The sequence below is a fragment of the Trichoderma breve genome, chromosome 6, assembly GCF_028502605.1.
Source record: "Trichoderma breve strain T069 chromosome 6, whole genome shotgun sequence".
NCBI classification, from domain to species: domain Eukaryota; kingdom Fungi; phylum Ascomycota; class Sordariomycetes; order Hypocreales; family Hypocreaceae; genus Trichoderma; species Trichoderma breve.
Genome location: NC_079237.1, coordinates 3,628,081 through 3,642,331, shown reverse-complemented (window position 1 = coordinate 3,642,331; position 14,251 = coordinate 3,628,081). Strand labels below are relative to the sequence as shown.

At 50.1% G+C, this 14,251-nt stretch overlaps 4 protein-coding genes across 4 annotated transcripts; 2 read left to right on the top strand and 2 right to left on the bottom strand.

Annotated features, from left to right (window-relative positions):
* Positions 1–4,323: 4,323 nt before the first annotated feature.
* T069G_10020 (uncharacterized protein) lies at positions 4,324–5,000 on the top strand (the record flags this gene model as incomplete). Its single annotated transcript, XM_056177230.1, has 2 exons — positions 4,324–4,666; positions 4,744–5,000. The coding sequence occupies 2 exons, from the start codon at positions 4,324–4,326 to the stop codon at positions 4,998–5,000; spliced, it is 600 nt and encodes a 199-aa protein (XP_056025708.1).
* A 3,039-nt stretch (positions 5,001–8,039) lies between these two features.
* T069G_10019 (uncharacterized protein) lies at positions 8,040–8,654 on the top strand (the record flags this gene model as incomplete). Its single annotated transcript, XM_056177229.1, has 2 exons — positions 8,040–8,084; positions 8,337–8,654. The coding sequence occupies 2 exons, from the start codon at positions 8,040–8,042 to the stop codon at positions 8,652–8,654; spliced, it is 363 nt and encodes a 120-aa protein (XP_056025707.1).
* Positions 8,655–10,050: 1,396 nt separating this feature from the next.
* Positions 10,051–10,677, bottom strand: T069G_10018 (uncharacterized protein; the record flags this gene model as incomplete). The annotated part of the gene is made up of 1 exon (XM_056177228.1): positions 10,051–10,677. One exon carries the CDS (start codon positions 10,675–10,677, stop codon positions 10,051–10,053), a length of 627 nt encoding a protein of 208 aa, XP_056025706.1.
* A 1,428-nt stretch (positions 10,678–12,105) lies between these two features.
* T069G_10017 (ribosomal protein l13 domain-containing protein) lies at positions 12,106–13,340 on the bottom strand (the record flags this gene model as incomplete). Its single annotated transcript, XM_056177227.1, has 5 exons — positions 12,106–12,244; positions 12,309–12,567; positions 12,640–12,693; positions 12,819–12,954; positions 13,320–13,340. The coding sequence occupies 5 exons, from the start codon at positions 13,338–13,340 to the stop codon at positions 12,106–12,108; spliced, it is 609 nt and encodes a 202-aa protein (XP_056025705.1).
* Positions 13,341–14,251: the final 911 nt, after the last annotated feature.

Here is a 14,251-nt window from a genome sequence, read left to right as displayed (position 1 = left end):
CGGAAACACAATATAAACTCAGCCAGCCACATCGCTCTGTGTCGCGCAGGACCGCCAATCATCTCGGGTCGCTTCACCGTATTATCGTCTGCTAAAAGGGCTATCAGGGCTGCGGAGCAGAAATAGGCATTCTGCCGAGACCACCACCGTATTCTCGTGTAACCTCACTTCCGAGCCATCGTCGGGCTCAGCCGTCTCAGCTGGTCTCGGCTCCCCTCCTTTCCGAGAACCTGAGATCTTTGTACGAGACGAGACGGCCAAAAATAAACCCAGAACCAAGGCAGACAAAGTCACAAGCATGTGCCAGTACTCGTTCATCCACTACCACCACCAACACCCCTGCACGCACCCGTCCAGCCTCGTCCCCCGATACTCGTATTGCCCTGCCGCCGCCATCAACCCGGCCACCAACCAATACTCGCCTTGTCCTGCCACCACCGTCTTTGCGTCTCCCGAGGATACAGGCGAGAACCCGTGCGCGCGGGGAGCTTGCCTCATCTCGCCGGCCTGCAGCTCGGGGACATGCCGGCTGCAGGATCTCAATGGGAGATGGGTGTGCTGCAAGTGTAAGCGCGGGGGGAACATTTACCGGTCTTGCCATCATCGGAAGAAGGGGTGTCCTGATACGTTTTGCTATCATGATATTTGTGAGAATTGCACTCCTGATATGTAGAGCAGACGCCCCTTCGCTCTTTTTCGCTCTCCTTTCTGCCTTTCTATGGTTTCTTCCTATGCCTATGCACATTCTACCTCCTAGAGAAGAAGATTGGGGGGTAGAATTACGAGGAAACAGGGGGGTGTCCTTTCACAGGGCGTACAAACTTGTGTCCATCACCTCGAGAAGTCACGATCGTCTATGTCTCAGTTGGACGTACCACATGATTTCAAATGGTAAACGCCGCCAGTCGTGTCTATGAGCATTTTAGGAGGAAGTCTCGGGCAGGGGATCTGCATCTTTAGGGGGTTGTTTGCTTTTGTTTCTTGAGATTACTAGAAGGGGCTGTGTATGAGTAAGTTTGGTGAACCAGGAGGTTCTTTATCGTGCATAGGTGCGGCTAAGACTTGTCTTTTGTTTTTAACCCAGTTTATTGACTTTGTCTCAGTTCATCTTTTGCTTTCCCGCTCTTGGTTACGTTCATCTTGACACTAATTTACATTTGCACCACATCAAGAACCAATGATGTCTCACACAGAGGCTTGTGATACACACATGACAAGACAAAACCAAGGGAAAAGATACCTCGCCCGAGCATATCCACCCATCCATCCATCTCAAAGCCTCACAATTTTCAACCCTCCTATTCGCCCAAGGAACCCATGTTAAAAAGAAGATGGTCAATAATGCAACCCATACGCCCCCTCCATGAACCCACCAACCGGGAATCCATTCCTCGTCCAAACTGACAGCTCCATCAGCGTCAGTGTCATATGCTACAGTCCCCAGCCCTTTTTCATCGATGGTTGAGAGCCCTCACATGACGTAGAGGATGGTTAGCAGCTGGCTCTTCGATTAGCAATCTCATCGCCATCACGGTCTACTATGCGAGACATATCCCATCTCACATGTTCATGGTATTACTTTTCGGGCTCGGGCGGGATCCGAGACTTTTCTCGGTGTGATTTTCCATTTGACTGTATTGGGCCTACACATGCATTTCTTTCCTTTTACCTCTTTTCGCTTCTTTTGACCGTATCATCGGATGTATAAGCATCTTCATATGCCAACTCCAGTCCCCGTTAAGCGAGATCTCAACCTCCTAAACATCTTTTTATTCATATATTCTTCGCCTCGCCACGCGACATCAAAGCACCAACTCTCCAGAACAAAACCCTTAGTGTATCCATACTCCCAGAGAAACCATTCATTTTCCAGCTCTCCCAGTCCCTTGCTCGGCTAAGTGCTCACTCTTTTGGCATCTCAACACTTAAATGACCGGTGAGAAGAGTGATTATCCAATATTTGATCAGGGGTGTCTCTATATCTGGCAAATCTTTGACGAAAGATAGCGGGTCGAGGCCTTGTCACTCTTGAAAGTGAAAGAGTTTAGAGAGTTGATGTGTCCGGGGTTAGGCGAGGCGGCGCGTCGGTCGGTGAAGTCGCGGGAGCCGTCATAGACGAAGCAGATGCATGATTTGAATGTCTATAAATTGCAGCTGAAGAGAAGCTGCAAAACGTAAAGGAGAGACTCATCTATCTTTCTCTGTGATCAACAAGACATATATTCATCCGACAACTGTCAAGAGAGCTTAATCATTTGCTTCTATTTAATCTCCTCTCGGATATATCATTGTATAAACAGCTTCAAACCAGAACACAACGTCCAACGGGATCAAACAAACAACTTCATCTCAAACTCACCAACCACCATGTGTCAACTCCTGATATACGACCTCATCTGCTGCCACTCCTCCCAAAAATGGTCCTACTGCGCAGACTCCCAAACCAGCGGCCGCATCCCCTGCAAACACCAAACCTTCAAGCTCGTCTCCTATCCCACGCCCGCAGAATTCGAGCCCGCGCCCATCTGCCACCGCTCCGAATGCCACTTCAACCGGCTCGACGGCGTCTGGAACTGCTGCTGGTGCGGCAAGACGCACAACACGACGGGGCGGTGCAGCGGCGGGATGATGTATTACGAGTATACGACCTGTGATCATATATGCTGTCCGTTTTGCAAGAGGGGGGATCAGGGGTACTGAGGTGGAAGTCTATGTGAAGAGATCAAAAAGTTTTGTCACTGGGCGACAGGTTTTGGAATCTGGTAGACTAGACCATGATCCAGATCAAATTACGACGACATTAATCTTGATGGATTCAACACCGAAAGCTGGTGTCTTGTTTGTCTTCCTGTCGTGAGCTGAAACTGTCAATTTTGGGCATAATATTGACATGTACTCTCTAATTAGATATTTCGACTCACCTACACGCAATTGCAAAATCCGCTCTCGTAAAACCAGCCTTTCAGAGTCTCCCTTTGATGATGTTCCAAGTGAAGCCAAGTTGAATCCTACACGAGTCACGAGTCATACATAGTTTGTACAATAAGCCGCCGCATGCCATTTTCGTATGCAAGTGAGCCGCTTCTACATGGATGCCGCTCCAATATTGGATTGCCCTCTTCTTTGTTATTTGCTTGTTTCATAGCCATAGGCATAGCCACCGGCATCCATGCTCAGCCGGAAATTTGCAACACTTTGCTTTCCCAAGTCAATCCTGCTGCCTAAACAATCTAATGCAGTGAGACTCAAAGACTCAAGATCGGACGACTACCGACCTGTCAAAGATGTCATGCGAGGCATCTGGGGCAAATATTTCGGGAGTATGCATGATCTGTGAACCCCCAGAGCTGCGATCAAATCAATAGTCGCAACTCTCTTATTTCACCTTGTTCAACTCTACTCAAAGGCATCATTTCCACTTAGGACTCTTATTAATGGTACGATGAGAGAGGATGTTGTGTCTCAGATCCAGAAATTCGGGACGGGATCCTCCTCTTTTGCGATACACAACGCCGGGGCAATCTCTCCAGAGTGGTACAGAGGCGCACATACCCCAGACAGACAAACAGAGAGAGCCTCACTGATCTTGTTTCCGTCTTGATTCACTAATAGTATGCGATCGAGTCGGAAGAGAGAAGCTATTGGCATCTCAGAAACCATCAGCAAGCTCTTGTCATCGGACAGTCCGAATATGCAAAACAGATCTCGCCACTCGGTCCATCGTCAAGGTCAAGCAATCTCGTCATGTCACACATAACTCCCCACAACGTCCGAAACATTGAATCTCAAATTAGGCCACCTCGATCCGGAAACCAGGATCCCGGGATGAGAGCTAGATCTCCGCGCCCTCATCTTGCATATACTATCTGCGAGCAATGGTATGACAGCATTGGTTCGTGTCACCAAGGGCGGAGTGCTCATTATGCTGCATCACTTACAGATCATGAGGCTCGTATCCAAAAGCAGGGATCATTGCATCGGCCGTGAGATGAATGGTTCCAGTGTCGCAAGGCAGGATGGGCAAAGGATCGCACAGCAAGTGAGTGAGAGGACAGCCAGATCGAATCCGGGACCGACATGATTGCAACCTGGCACTTGCACTTCCCACGTATGACTATCGATCCCGAGGCGTCGATCCCGAGGGGAACATCTTGTCAATAGGACAAGCAGCGAGATGTTGTATATAAAGAGGCAGTCCTGCCTCGTCAAGATAGTATCAATATCGATACCAATACCAGATCTTGCTCGCTCTACCATCTTCAATCTAACAGCAGTCACATATCACTTACTCTTTTATTGACTTCACACCCTTGTTTCCTCAAAATGTGTCACGGACATCCTAGATATCACTCGTGTGCGCATACATCACTCGTCTGGTATTACTGCCCTTCAGCACACATAGACCTGGAGACGGGCTTCGAAACACCTTGCCGCAATGTCTCTTTTGCACCAGCCCAGTCAAGTCCGCTGTCATGTCCTCTCAAGAACTGCCAGTTTGTAGACAAGGGCGGCAGCTGGATATGCTGCAAGTGCGGTCAAGGGCCCAACACCCAGGGCTGGTGCTCTACTCCCATGGCCAACATCCAAGATGATTTGGATTCGTTGCAGTTGGAAGACGACCAAAGAACCTGTGACCACGGATGTTGTGACGATTGCAAGCGATTCGGTATGGACCACACTTGTCTCCTCTGTTGTGGATGAATGATGTGGATGAGAGCTAACCAGCGTTTGTTTGCATCATAGGGCCGAGCCGCAGCCCTTCTCCAGAAAAACGGGCTGTGGAGTCTCGCAAGGGACGATCACGCAAGTATGGTTACGGAGCGTCGTCCAGATCCCATCGATGCGAGTCGCCGTATGCCATGATGAAAGGGCTATCGCTTGATAAAGGGTCAGAGTCTGGGAGCACGGCTGCTTCTTCATCGTCGAGCAGTTCATACGACTACCGTTCCAAGAAATCCAAGCCATCCAAGAAGAGTCACAAGTCCAAGTCCAGAAGCTGAGAGGGGGGGTCATAGGTATTGCCAGTATTGTTCTAGCATTTATAACCAGTATATTTTTACATGTCAATGAAGAACATTTCTTGTTGCAGCTTTTGTGCACGTGTAAGTCCAGAGCTCACGTCTACGCTGAGCTCATTGCAGAGAGTATGCTGCCGTAATTATCAGTCGGCAGTGCCCTACACGACCATGGCTGATGAAACACTGCTGAACTCATCAACGTTTGCCACTTGGCTACGCATTCAGAATAGCATGAGCTGTTGCGGAATCTGCGGTACGAGAGCAAACTGGATACGAAAACTGTGGGCTGCAAATGGAGCACAGGGAGGGATACGCCCGGCTGGAGTCAGACTACGGCGTCAGTGTAGTAAGATTCGAGTCTTGTAGATTCGATCCAGCAAGAATGCAGCATAAAGAAGCTGCTTCTGACGGGGCTTGGAAGAAAGAGAAGGAGAAGACGTACAAGTAAAGGCATGCCAAACACGATACAGGCTCAACTGAAGTAGAAGCAATCCGCGTCGCAAGGCAGCTCATTGCATAGTGAATGCTGTAAGAGCTAAGAGCTTCTTAGTCGGTTGGTTTGGAAACGGCTAGTTTGGCTAGTGATGACGCCGGTGTGCGTTATGCGTGCTAGCAGTAGCGTCGAGACGATCTCAATGAAGAGCTTCCTCGCTCGGCAGAAGCAACAAAAGAAGCCCGCAAGAGACGAGACGCCCACGCGACAAGAAAAGAAACTTGTCCGGCAGTGGCTGTGTGGGCCAGAAACACATGTCACCATCGTCATCACCACCCACGGCCAAAGCACTGCAAACGAGCAAGCACAAAAAAAAGGGTCGACAAGGGCCGTGAGCCAAGCTCTTCCGCTCTTCCAGGCTCCCCTGGCGAGCCACGTGCAATGGCGCAGGGATCGTTTCCCTTTTGGCCGCTGGTGTGGAATGCAAAAATGCCCTGCGCGCGAAGGGGTTTGTCATGCCGTGTTCGGGGCGGTTGGGCGGCCACGGTGTGATTGGCTCGGCGTGTGCGCTTCGGCTGAAGAGTGAGGCCCGACACAGCATCAAGGGCAGGGAAAACGTGGCCGGGGGGGAAGAAGTTTGCGACTCTTTTGTTGCTTGTTTGCAGTGCTGTGTCGTGCTGTTTTGCAAGGGAGCGAAGCAGCCAGCCATGCGACGGTGCTGGGATTCTTAGAAGACTATGATGCGCGGCAATGGGTGTGAATCGCTGTAGCTGTCTATCATCAGAATTAGTGTCAGCATCAGCTTCAAAGCTCCATGGAGATGCGAATCCAGTAAAAGGCGTTGATGCAAGACATCCATGGAGAGAGCAAGCCAGAGCTTCTGTGGCGGACACCATCGAGGAAAAGGTGGAGGTTGGTTGGCCAGAGCAAGACAAGAGAAAATCGAAGTGGTGGTCTGACCATGCGGCTGGCACATGGCATTTTTGCTTCCAGGCGGGTTGGGGGGGTTCGGTTAGGGGACATGGCGGGCATGTACCCGCTAACCAGGGCCTGGAAGAGCGGCAGAAGGCAGCAGAGCGAACAGAGCGCGGCGAATGGGAATTGAAGATGCAGATCAACTTGATAGGAACCTATGTGCATTGTACATACGAGTACGAGTAATACATACAGACTGATGATCATGCCATGCATGGAAGGATCAATTTGGTCTTAGATGCTAGTTTGCAACGAGTAGCCTAGATGATGCCAGGGAGAGAAGCCGAGGCCGTGACAGGATCAATGTGATACGGATGATATGGATCGGCTTACAGCACATGGCAGCTTGCAAGGAGTGCTGCCTGTAATAGACGATGTTGCATTCGATGGGCAGCAGGCAGTACCAGACAGAGAGCATTGCGTACGTGGACAAGCATAGCAGGTATTAGTTACCTAGGTGTTGTATGTACAGTAGCATCAGCAGTGTGAGTTGGCATCCATTTGATTACAGGTCCTCGTGCTGGATACTGCAGGTATATGAATTCCCGGGATCTATCATAAGTTGTCCATATCAAAGTATCGAAGCAATATAGAACCCAGAGCACTGCAATCCAGCATCCATGATGCAATGACATTCAACTAATCACATCTCAACAAGCATTCAACAAGCATTCAAGCGCCGCTGCCATTTATTACACGTGTGATACAGGCTCCCATGCTCTGCCCAGCAAGCATCATCCATGGGTTTATGCGGTACTTGGCCCTCGTGTACCCCGCCGTCATGGTCAACCCCTAGCCGCCCTACTACGGCACCTTTAGTGCTCCAGTGCTGCCTTTTCCTACTCCGTGCTACTAACGAACCTGGTACTACTGCATCTCCATCCGGGCTCCACCATCTTCTTGCTCATCATCTCCCATCCCCATCCCTCGCCGCGCCTCTTTTTTTTCCTCTCCTCCATTTTCTTTTGCCCATTCCAAATAGAAATCAAATAAAATCCCACTTTGGCTTTGTTTCGCCTTCTCAAGCCCATCAAATCAAAATTCATCCAACGGCAAACGCAATCTGCCGCAATCCGAAAAAAACAAACCCCCCCCCCCTGAACCCAGAACATCAAATCTCCCCTCCGACGGGTATCATCGCCAAAACAGCACACACAAAAAATAGCTGTCCATCGTCTCCAATTATTTGCTTCTCCCAATCATCGCCAGCTCCTGATCGGCCCCGTCCAAACCAAACCCGGTCAAACCTGACACCAAACTTGCGACAACCCGCCCGGCCAAGCAAGCCATAGCATCCATATTACATACTAGCATCCCATAGCATAGCATTTCTCGCCTTGTCTCCCCCCTTGCCAATCACACTTCGACTTACTCGCTCCCTCTCTTGCTCTCACTCGCCCTCTTTTTTCTCCCCCCCAAGCTTTTCATCTTCTTCTCTGGATTGGACCGCGCTTTTGTGCTAGTTAGCCGCCAGTTTGATTCAAACAATCTTTCGCCTAGAGCCCCAAGAAACCCCTGCAGTCCAAACAAAAGGTCTCACTTCCACTCGGCGGGTCACTTCGCAAGCTTGATAAAAAGGCATCAGCCCTCCAGCAAACACAAACACCACCACTATGCCCGTTTCCATGGAATCTTCTCGCCCAATCATGGCTCCCTCGGTATGTATACTTTTTGTGCTGTGTCTTTCATTCACAACAAATCAATCCCCAATTATGCCTGTTTTATTCCTCCCTTGAGCGGCTTGTCTTGTGAACAAAGGCTGGCTGCCCGTTTGCGGTACACACACAACGCGCCTCTATTCGCTGCGGCTTCTATTGGCGATATACCGCCTCTCTTCTTCTTCCTCTCTCTCTCTCTTACTGCTTCTTCCTCAATAATCTCGACTAACCAAAATGTTCAAACATCTGCAGGCTCGCGCTTCCCTCCGCTACAGCACCTACAGCATGGCCGCCCCCTCGGTGGCCATGTCCGTCCAGACCACCGACTCCCAGCACGCCGAAATCCGCGAGATCGCCACCGGCCTCGACCGCATGGAGAACAAGGCCCTCTCCTCCCAGCGCGTCACCCTGTCCGAGGAAAAGTACGAGAAGATGAGCAAGCTCGCCCTCGGCGCAAAGCTGGAGCGCGCCCTCGACAGGCGCATGAGCAGCCAGGATGCCGTCATGCGACCCCGGAGGAAGACCACTTCTGCCGTCGAGAAGACTTTTAACGAAAAGGCCGCCCAGTAAACTCCCAACGGGCCAATTTGTTTTTAAAGCTTGCTCATGATATCGATCTATCGGCGCTGTGCTGTACTCTCCTGCTGCCTCGGGTGTCTTAGAAGGAGGCGGTTTCAAAGTGTCCATCAATTCGCCGTCTTGCGATTCGGGACTCAGAAAACAGCGCTGACTGTTTGTATCAAACTCGCCTCTTATTTGCATCATCGGGGGACAAACACGGGGCATTTCGGCTGGACATCTTTTTTACACACTTTGCGGAATCCATTAGACACAAAAAAAGAAGAGTCCAGTCCAACAACGGCATTCATTCACGATACGCTCAGACGATAAGAAAGACAAATCTGAATTCACATATACCCACCCTTGCGTCACACGAATAAACTCGGCCCCGATTGCTCCATGAACTTTTCTACTTTTTTGTGGTCTCAAATCTCATATACTATCTCCCTTGTTGTTTTTCCTAGTCATGTTTTGCGCGGAAAAGAGCGGGAACTTTTTTGTTTTTTTAACGGTTAAAGAAGAAGACGGCGACGCGCGTGCTGAGCAATGGAACCATGCAATATACTATACAGAAAGAGAGGAGAAGAATTATACTATATTGATCTGTCCAATGTGTTTATTGTCTCTCTGCTAGGAAGAAGAAACTGGAGTCTGTTCATTGTTGTTATTTACCATAGCGCCGGAAGAAAACTGGTTTATGCCTTTCTTTTTTTTGAGATTGCCAATTTGCCATGTACTTCCCATAAAGTGACGTGTTTGTTTTTCGTGATTAGTACATACATGTATGCAAGGGGGGGATAGTGAACGGACAGATTTCCCTCGATCGGTTTGTGCGACTAGACTCGGCTTTGAGATGCTGGAACTAGTAATTTGCCAAAGTAGGACAACCTATTACATACTCGTACTAGATAGTAGCAGTGGCAGGACGATCGTTTGGCGTTTTTATGGACAATGTCTTACTCTTATTTCCTTCATTAGTGTGGCTCTTTGATATGTAACTAGATTGGTGGTGGTGGTATAGTGAAGTCTATATCAAAGACGAGACTTCACAGAAAAGGCAAGTTCTTGGTAATAGATACTCCGTGTACTCAGTAACCCAAACTGTCAACCACAAACAGACAGACAAGATAGACAAACAGCAACAATGTGTAAAAAACGGATTCCAAATACCAGATACCTCAAATCACTGCGGTACCAAATCAAGTACTACATACAAATGTGCTCCCAACGCCATCTACTCCCATCCCTTGCTTCCAGACCTCACGTCTAATTGTACAACCAACCCATTCTCAGCACTCAACAATGACGGTTCACTTCACTTCACCTCACTCCCACCCCGTCCCCGTTGAGCTCGCCCCTTCTTCCCCCTCCCCTTCTTCCCCCGAGGCTTCAAAGCCGGAACACTCTACGCCCGCGACTTTTCAATCCTGTCCTCAATGTCCTTGAGCAGCGTCACCAAGTCGGCCTCCTCGCCCTCCATTTCCAACGCTCTCTTAACCCACTCGCGCGCCTCATCCAATCTCCCCATCTCCGTCAAGCACCGGCCCCTACGCCACCACCCCTTCGCATTGCCCACCCTCCGCGCCTCAACACTGGCCTCAGCATCAACCGCCCCCTCAGGCCAGTTCCCCATAGCCATGTGCGACTGCGCGCGGTTGGCATACAGCATGGACACCTCCTCCCTCACCAACGCCGCGGGCTCCCACAAGGGCCGCTGCAGCGCCATCTCAATACCCTGGGTATAAAACTTGACGGCCTCTGCGTACTTTTGCTTCCGATACTCGGTGTTGCCGCTGTCGCGCAGCTTGGAGACGTTGGCCGTGCGCTTCGGGTTGACGGGGATCGGAGGTGGGGGCACGAGCGGGATTGCGCCGGGGGGGACCTCGATGTTGAGGATGGCGCGGTGCAGGTTGTTGAGCTTCTCCAGCTCGGCGGCGAGGGCGCGCGACGGCCTGCTGCCGGAGGGGAGGATGGCCTTGGACTGGGGGTCCATGTGGATGGGGAGCATGCTGAAGTGGTCGAGGTCTGACATGGTTGCGGTTTTTGCTTTGTTCTGGTGGGAGGAGTGTGGAAAGATGGTGATGTGGTTCGAGATGAGGATTCGAGGTGAAGCTGGTGTTGCGCCTCCCGTACAATGCTCGGATTGGTCTGTGATGTGCAGTGATTGATTGTATGTCTAGATGCTAGAAATCAAAATACAGGAGTGACTTGCGCCAACAATGTTGTAAAATGGCGGAATAGTGTTGAAGTCAAAGAGTGAGAGAGAAGACAAGTTGCTTCATTAATAACCCAAAAGTTCATGTCAATGTCCAGTGAGGACACCTCTCGCTGGACCACAAAAAGGTGCTTATCTTATCAACACATGACTGTGGGGGAAGTAGGCGGGCGCTAATCTGCAAGCCCGTAAACTTTACAGCTTGCTTACCCTGAAATGAATTGCCAGAAATGGCATTTTCACGATCATTAAAGTTTGACGGGCACGAGGAGGGGGGCTAAAGAATAGGGGAAAGACGTTCTATTTGGAAGATTACTGTATGTGAGTGAATTCAGCATGGGGTGACTGTATAGAATGAAAGTAAAAGTGCGTAACGAGGAGTGTAAGTATATCTACGCATGTTGGTGGATATGAATTTACAGTGGTAAGTTAACTGCAATATTTACGAAATAAAACATGAAAATACGCATGCAATCTACCACATCCAACAAGACAAATGCAAGCATGAAATGAAAACACCAAATAGCACAGAATCATTGCAAATTCTCCAAACACGCAGCATACACAAATCACACAACACAAAGCCAATGGAAGTGGAAGCAAGATTCACATTATAAATCATTAATTGTTCAAAAGCATTTATCATTCCGTCTACTCCTAGTATTTGTGCAATGCTAGACACCTCTTTTGCTCAGAGGAAGGGTATGATCATCACTTGCCCATCCTCTCCCACGTCCCCCAATTCCTGTCGCCGACTCACTTTTTGTTCCGCAATAAGCCGGGAATAGCGTCCTTGAGCAGTGTGAGGCCATTGCGAGGCTGGAAACAACTCCCCCAAGCCCATAACCGACACTCCAAATCCCAATGTGCGCAACCGGACAGAAAGAAACGCAAAGAACCACATTACAACGTCGCAACCAAGTCCATCCGCTGTCACCCTCACGAAGGAGAAAAACTCGATGCCAGGATCATTTTCTTTTCGTGCTGATTGTTGGGGTTTCCTTGTGCTTTATTTTTTCTGTGGGATGGATTCTGGGTTCCGATTGACAAAGAGAATTTTCATGAAGGAAATAATTGGAGAAAAGAGTTTCCATCCGCCCCCCAAAAAAGCCGCCGCCCTCGCCATCACTCAGCAAATCAAGTGTAATTCCTTTGTGAACCGCCGCGCCAATCTAATGAAACGCACGAGAAAAAGACAATGCGAAGTACCAAGGCTCCCCTGCGAGGAGCCGAGGAATGGCCAGCTTAGTAGCCATAAGCCGCGAGGGCCTTCGCAGTCTCCTCCTTGACAGAGGCGTTCTTCTTCGCGTCGGACAGTTGTCGTGCAGCAACCTTCTTGCGCTCGTAGTAGGCAGCGCCCTTGGCCTTCCGCCTCTCCTCCAACCTATAATTGAACTCGTCAGCCATTTCGATCCCGAACGTCTAGGTAAACCGTGACAATAACATACCGGGCAACAACATCCTGGTACTTCCAGCCGACCTCGTGGCTCAGACGGCCAACGGTGCAGTACTTGCGACCGGGCTGCAGTCTCAGGACACGGAGAGCCTGGGGAACGACCATCTTCTTCTTCTTGTCGTAGGGGGGAGGGACACCCTCAAAGACCTTGAGGCGCTCCAGAGCGGCGGCACCGCGGGCGGTCTTGTGGGGGATCATACCACGGACGGCCTTGTAGAAGATTCTGGAGGGAGCGCGGAAGTGGAAGGGACCTGGAGAAAAAAGACGTCGTTAATATCCTGAGAACACGACAATCGGGAGGCGTTGGAGTCGCGCAAACTCACCACCGCGAGTGGGGTTGTATCGGGTCATCTTGCGCAGGTAGGCGTGGTACTTGACTGTTTTCAAATGTCAGTATACTCTCATTCTCATCTTCTTCGTCAAGTCTGGCGATTGCTGGTTCAAGATCGAACAGGTAATGGGCTCGCAGCAGATTCGGCGGATGGCAGGGGATATGACGTACGCTTGGCGCGGAAGAACTCGCCAGAGATGTTGAGGGCCTCGCAGCGGACGACAACAATCTTCTGACCGTTGAGGAGCTGCTTGGCGACGATGGAGGCAAGACGACCAAGGAGGTGGCCCTTGCCGTCAATGACGACCTAGAAAAGCGACACTGTTAGCATCCATCTTGCACAATGTGTTCCCAGTCCTGTTTCTTCTCCCATCGCCGATTGTCTGCGTCGGGTATGTGCCAGCCAAAGGAAGAGAAGAGGCTCGAAAGCGGCAGCAGCATCGATTGCCGCCAGCGCATATAGCAAGAACAGCAATCACATCCATATCCCCAACACACTCAATCCCAAGCTCCTCTCGACTGCTTTGCCATGTGCGCTGGCGTCCATGCTCTCTCGCTCCCTCTGTCCTTTGCCTCTCTCTCGACTCCCTTGTCTGGCACTCCACAAACATTCGGATCCCAGGCGAAAAGACATGTGCATGTGGTGGTTTCAATGCAATGGTGAATACTCACAACCGACTCGAACGACGACATCGTACCGGTTCTTTCGGGGGGGTGGAAAGAAAAAGGTGAAGAAGACAGACGACGAAAACACACAAACCCTCCGACCTCAGGAGAATTTGTTGCTGTGCTGGTGTGGGTTAGTCGTCCCTGTTGTTGATGAAGTGGTCGCGATACAGATTGGAACGGCGAGAAAATCGCAGTGCCGCTTGGGGCTCGTTGTGCCTTTGGAACAGCAGGGCTAGCCGGATTGGGCAAGGGTGGGTTCCGGGGCAGGCGAGGAAGGGCTCACGGGTTGGTGGTGCTTAGGGCTGCGAGACCTAGAATCTGGGCCGACAATTTGCCGGGGCTTATCGGTGGTGGGATTTTTTTCTCGCTGTGCTTGTTTTGGTTGGTGATGGAGATTGCACGTGATTTCAAGTGGGATGCAGCAGAAGAGATGATGAAAGATGGAAAGATAAGGTTAGGTACGTACCATTTGCTGTAACGGACTGTGAACCAGGTACCTTGATATTGGTGTGCACCATATGAAGATCAAAGACGGAGATGATATCAGTTGATCGCTTTGCCCTAAAATATAGATCAAAAGAATTGCTATATAGAAGCTATACCTGATAAATCCTCAGAGTCAAATGTTTAAAATACATGCATTTGGCTTTCGGTTCGTATTAATAAACAGCAACCCTTTATATCGCCATGCATCATCGTCAATCTATCGAAACACCTTTCTACTCTGTGTAGGTGTTGTGCCATCCCAACTATACCAGCTCCCAGCTCCGTTCCATACCATGCGACAGGAGTATGTAGCATCTCTTTTCTAGTGGTATTGTAGTAAGTGTGCAAATGCGAAAAAAGGTCTATATCGCTCATGGATCAAGCTGCTTCGTCATGGCCATCCCAGCCCTCGTTCCGCCAGCCATATCTCTTTTGTAAAAACCGTGTAC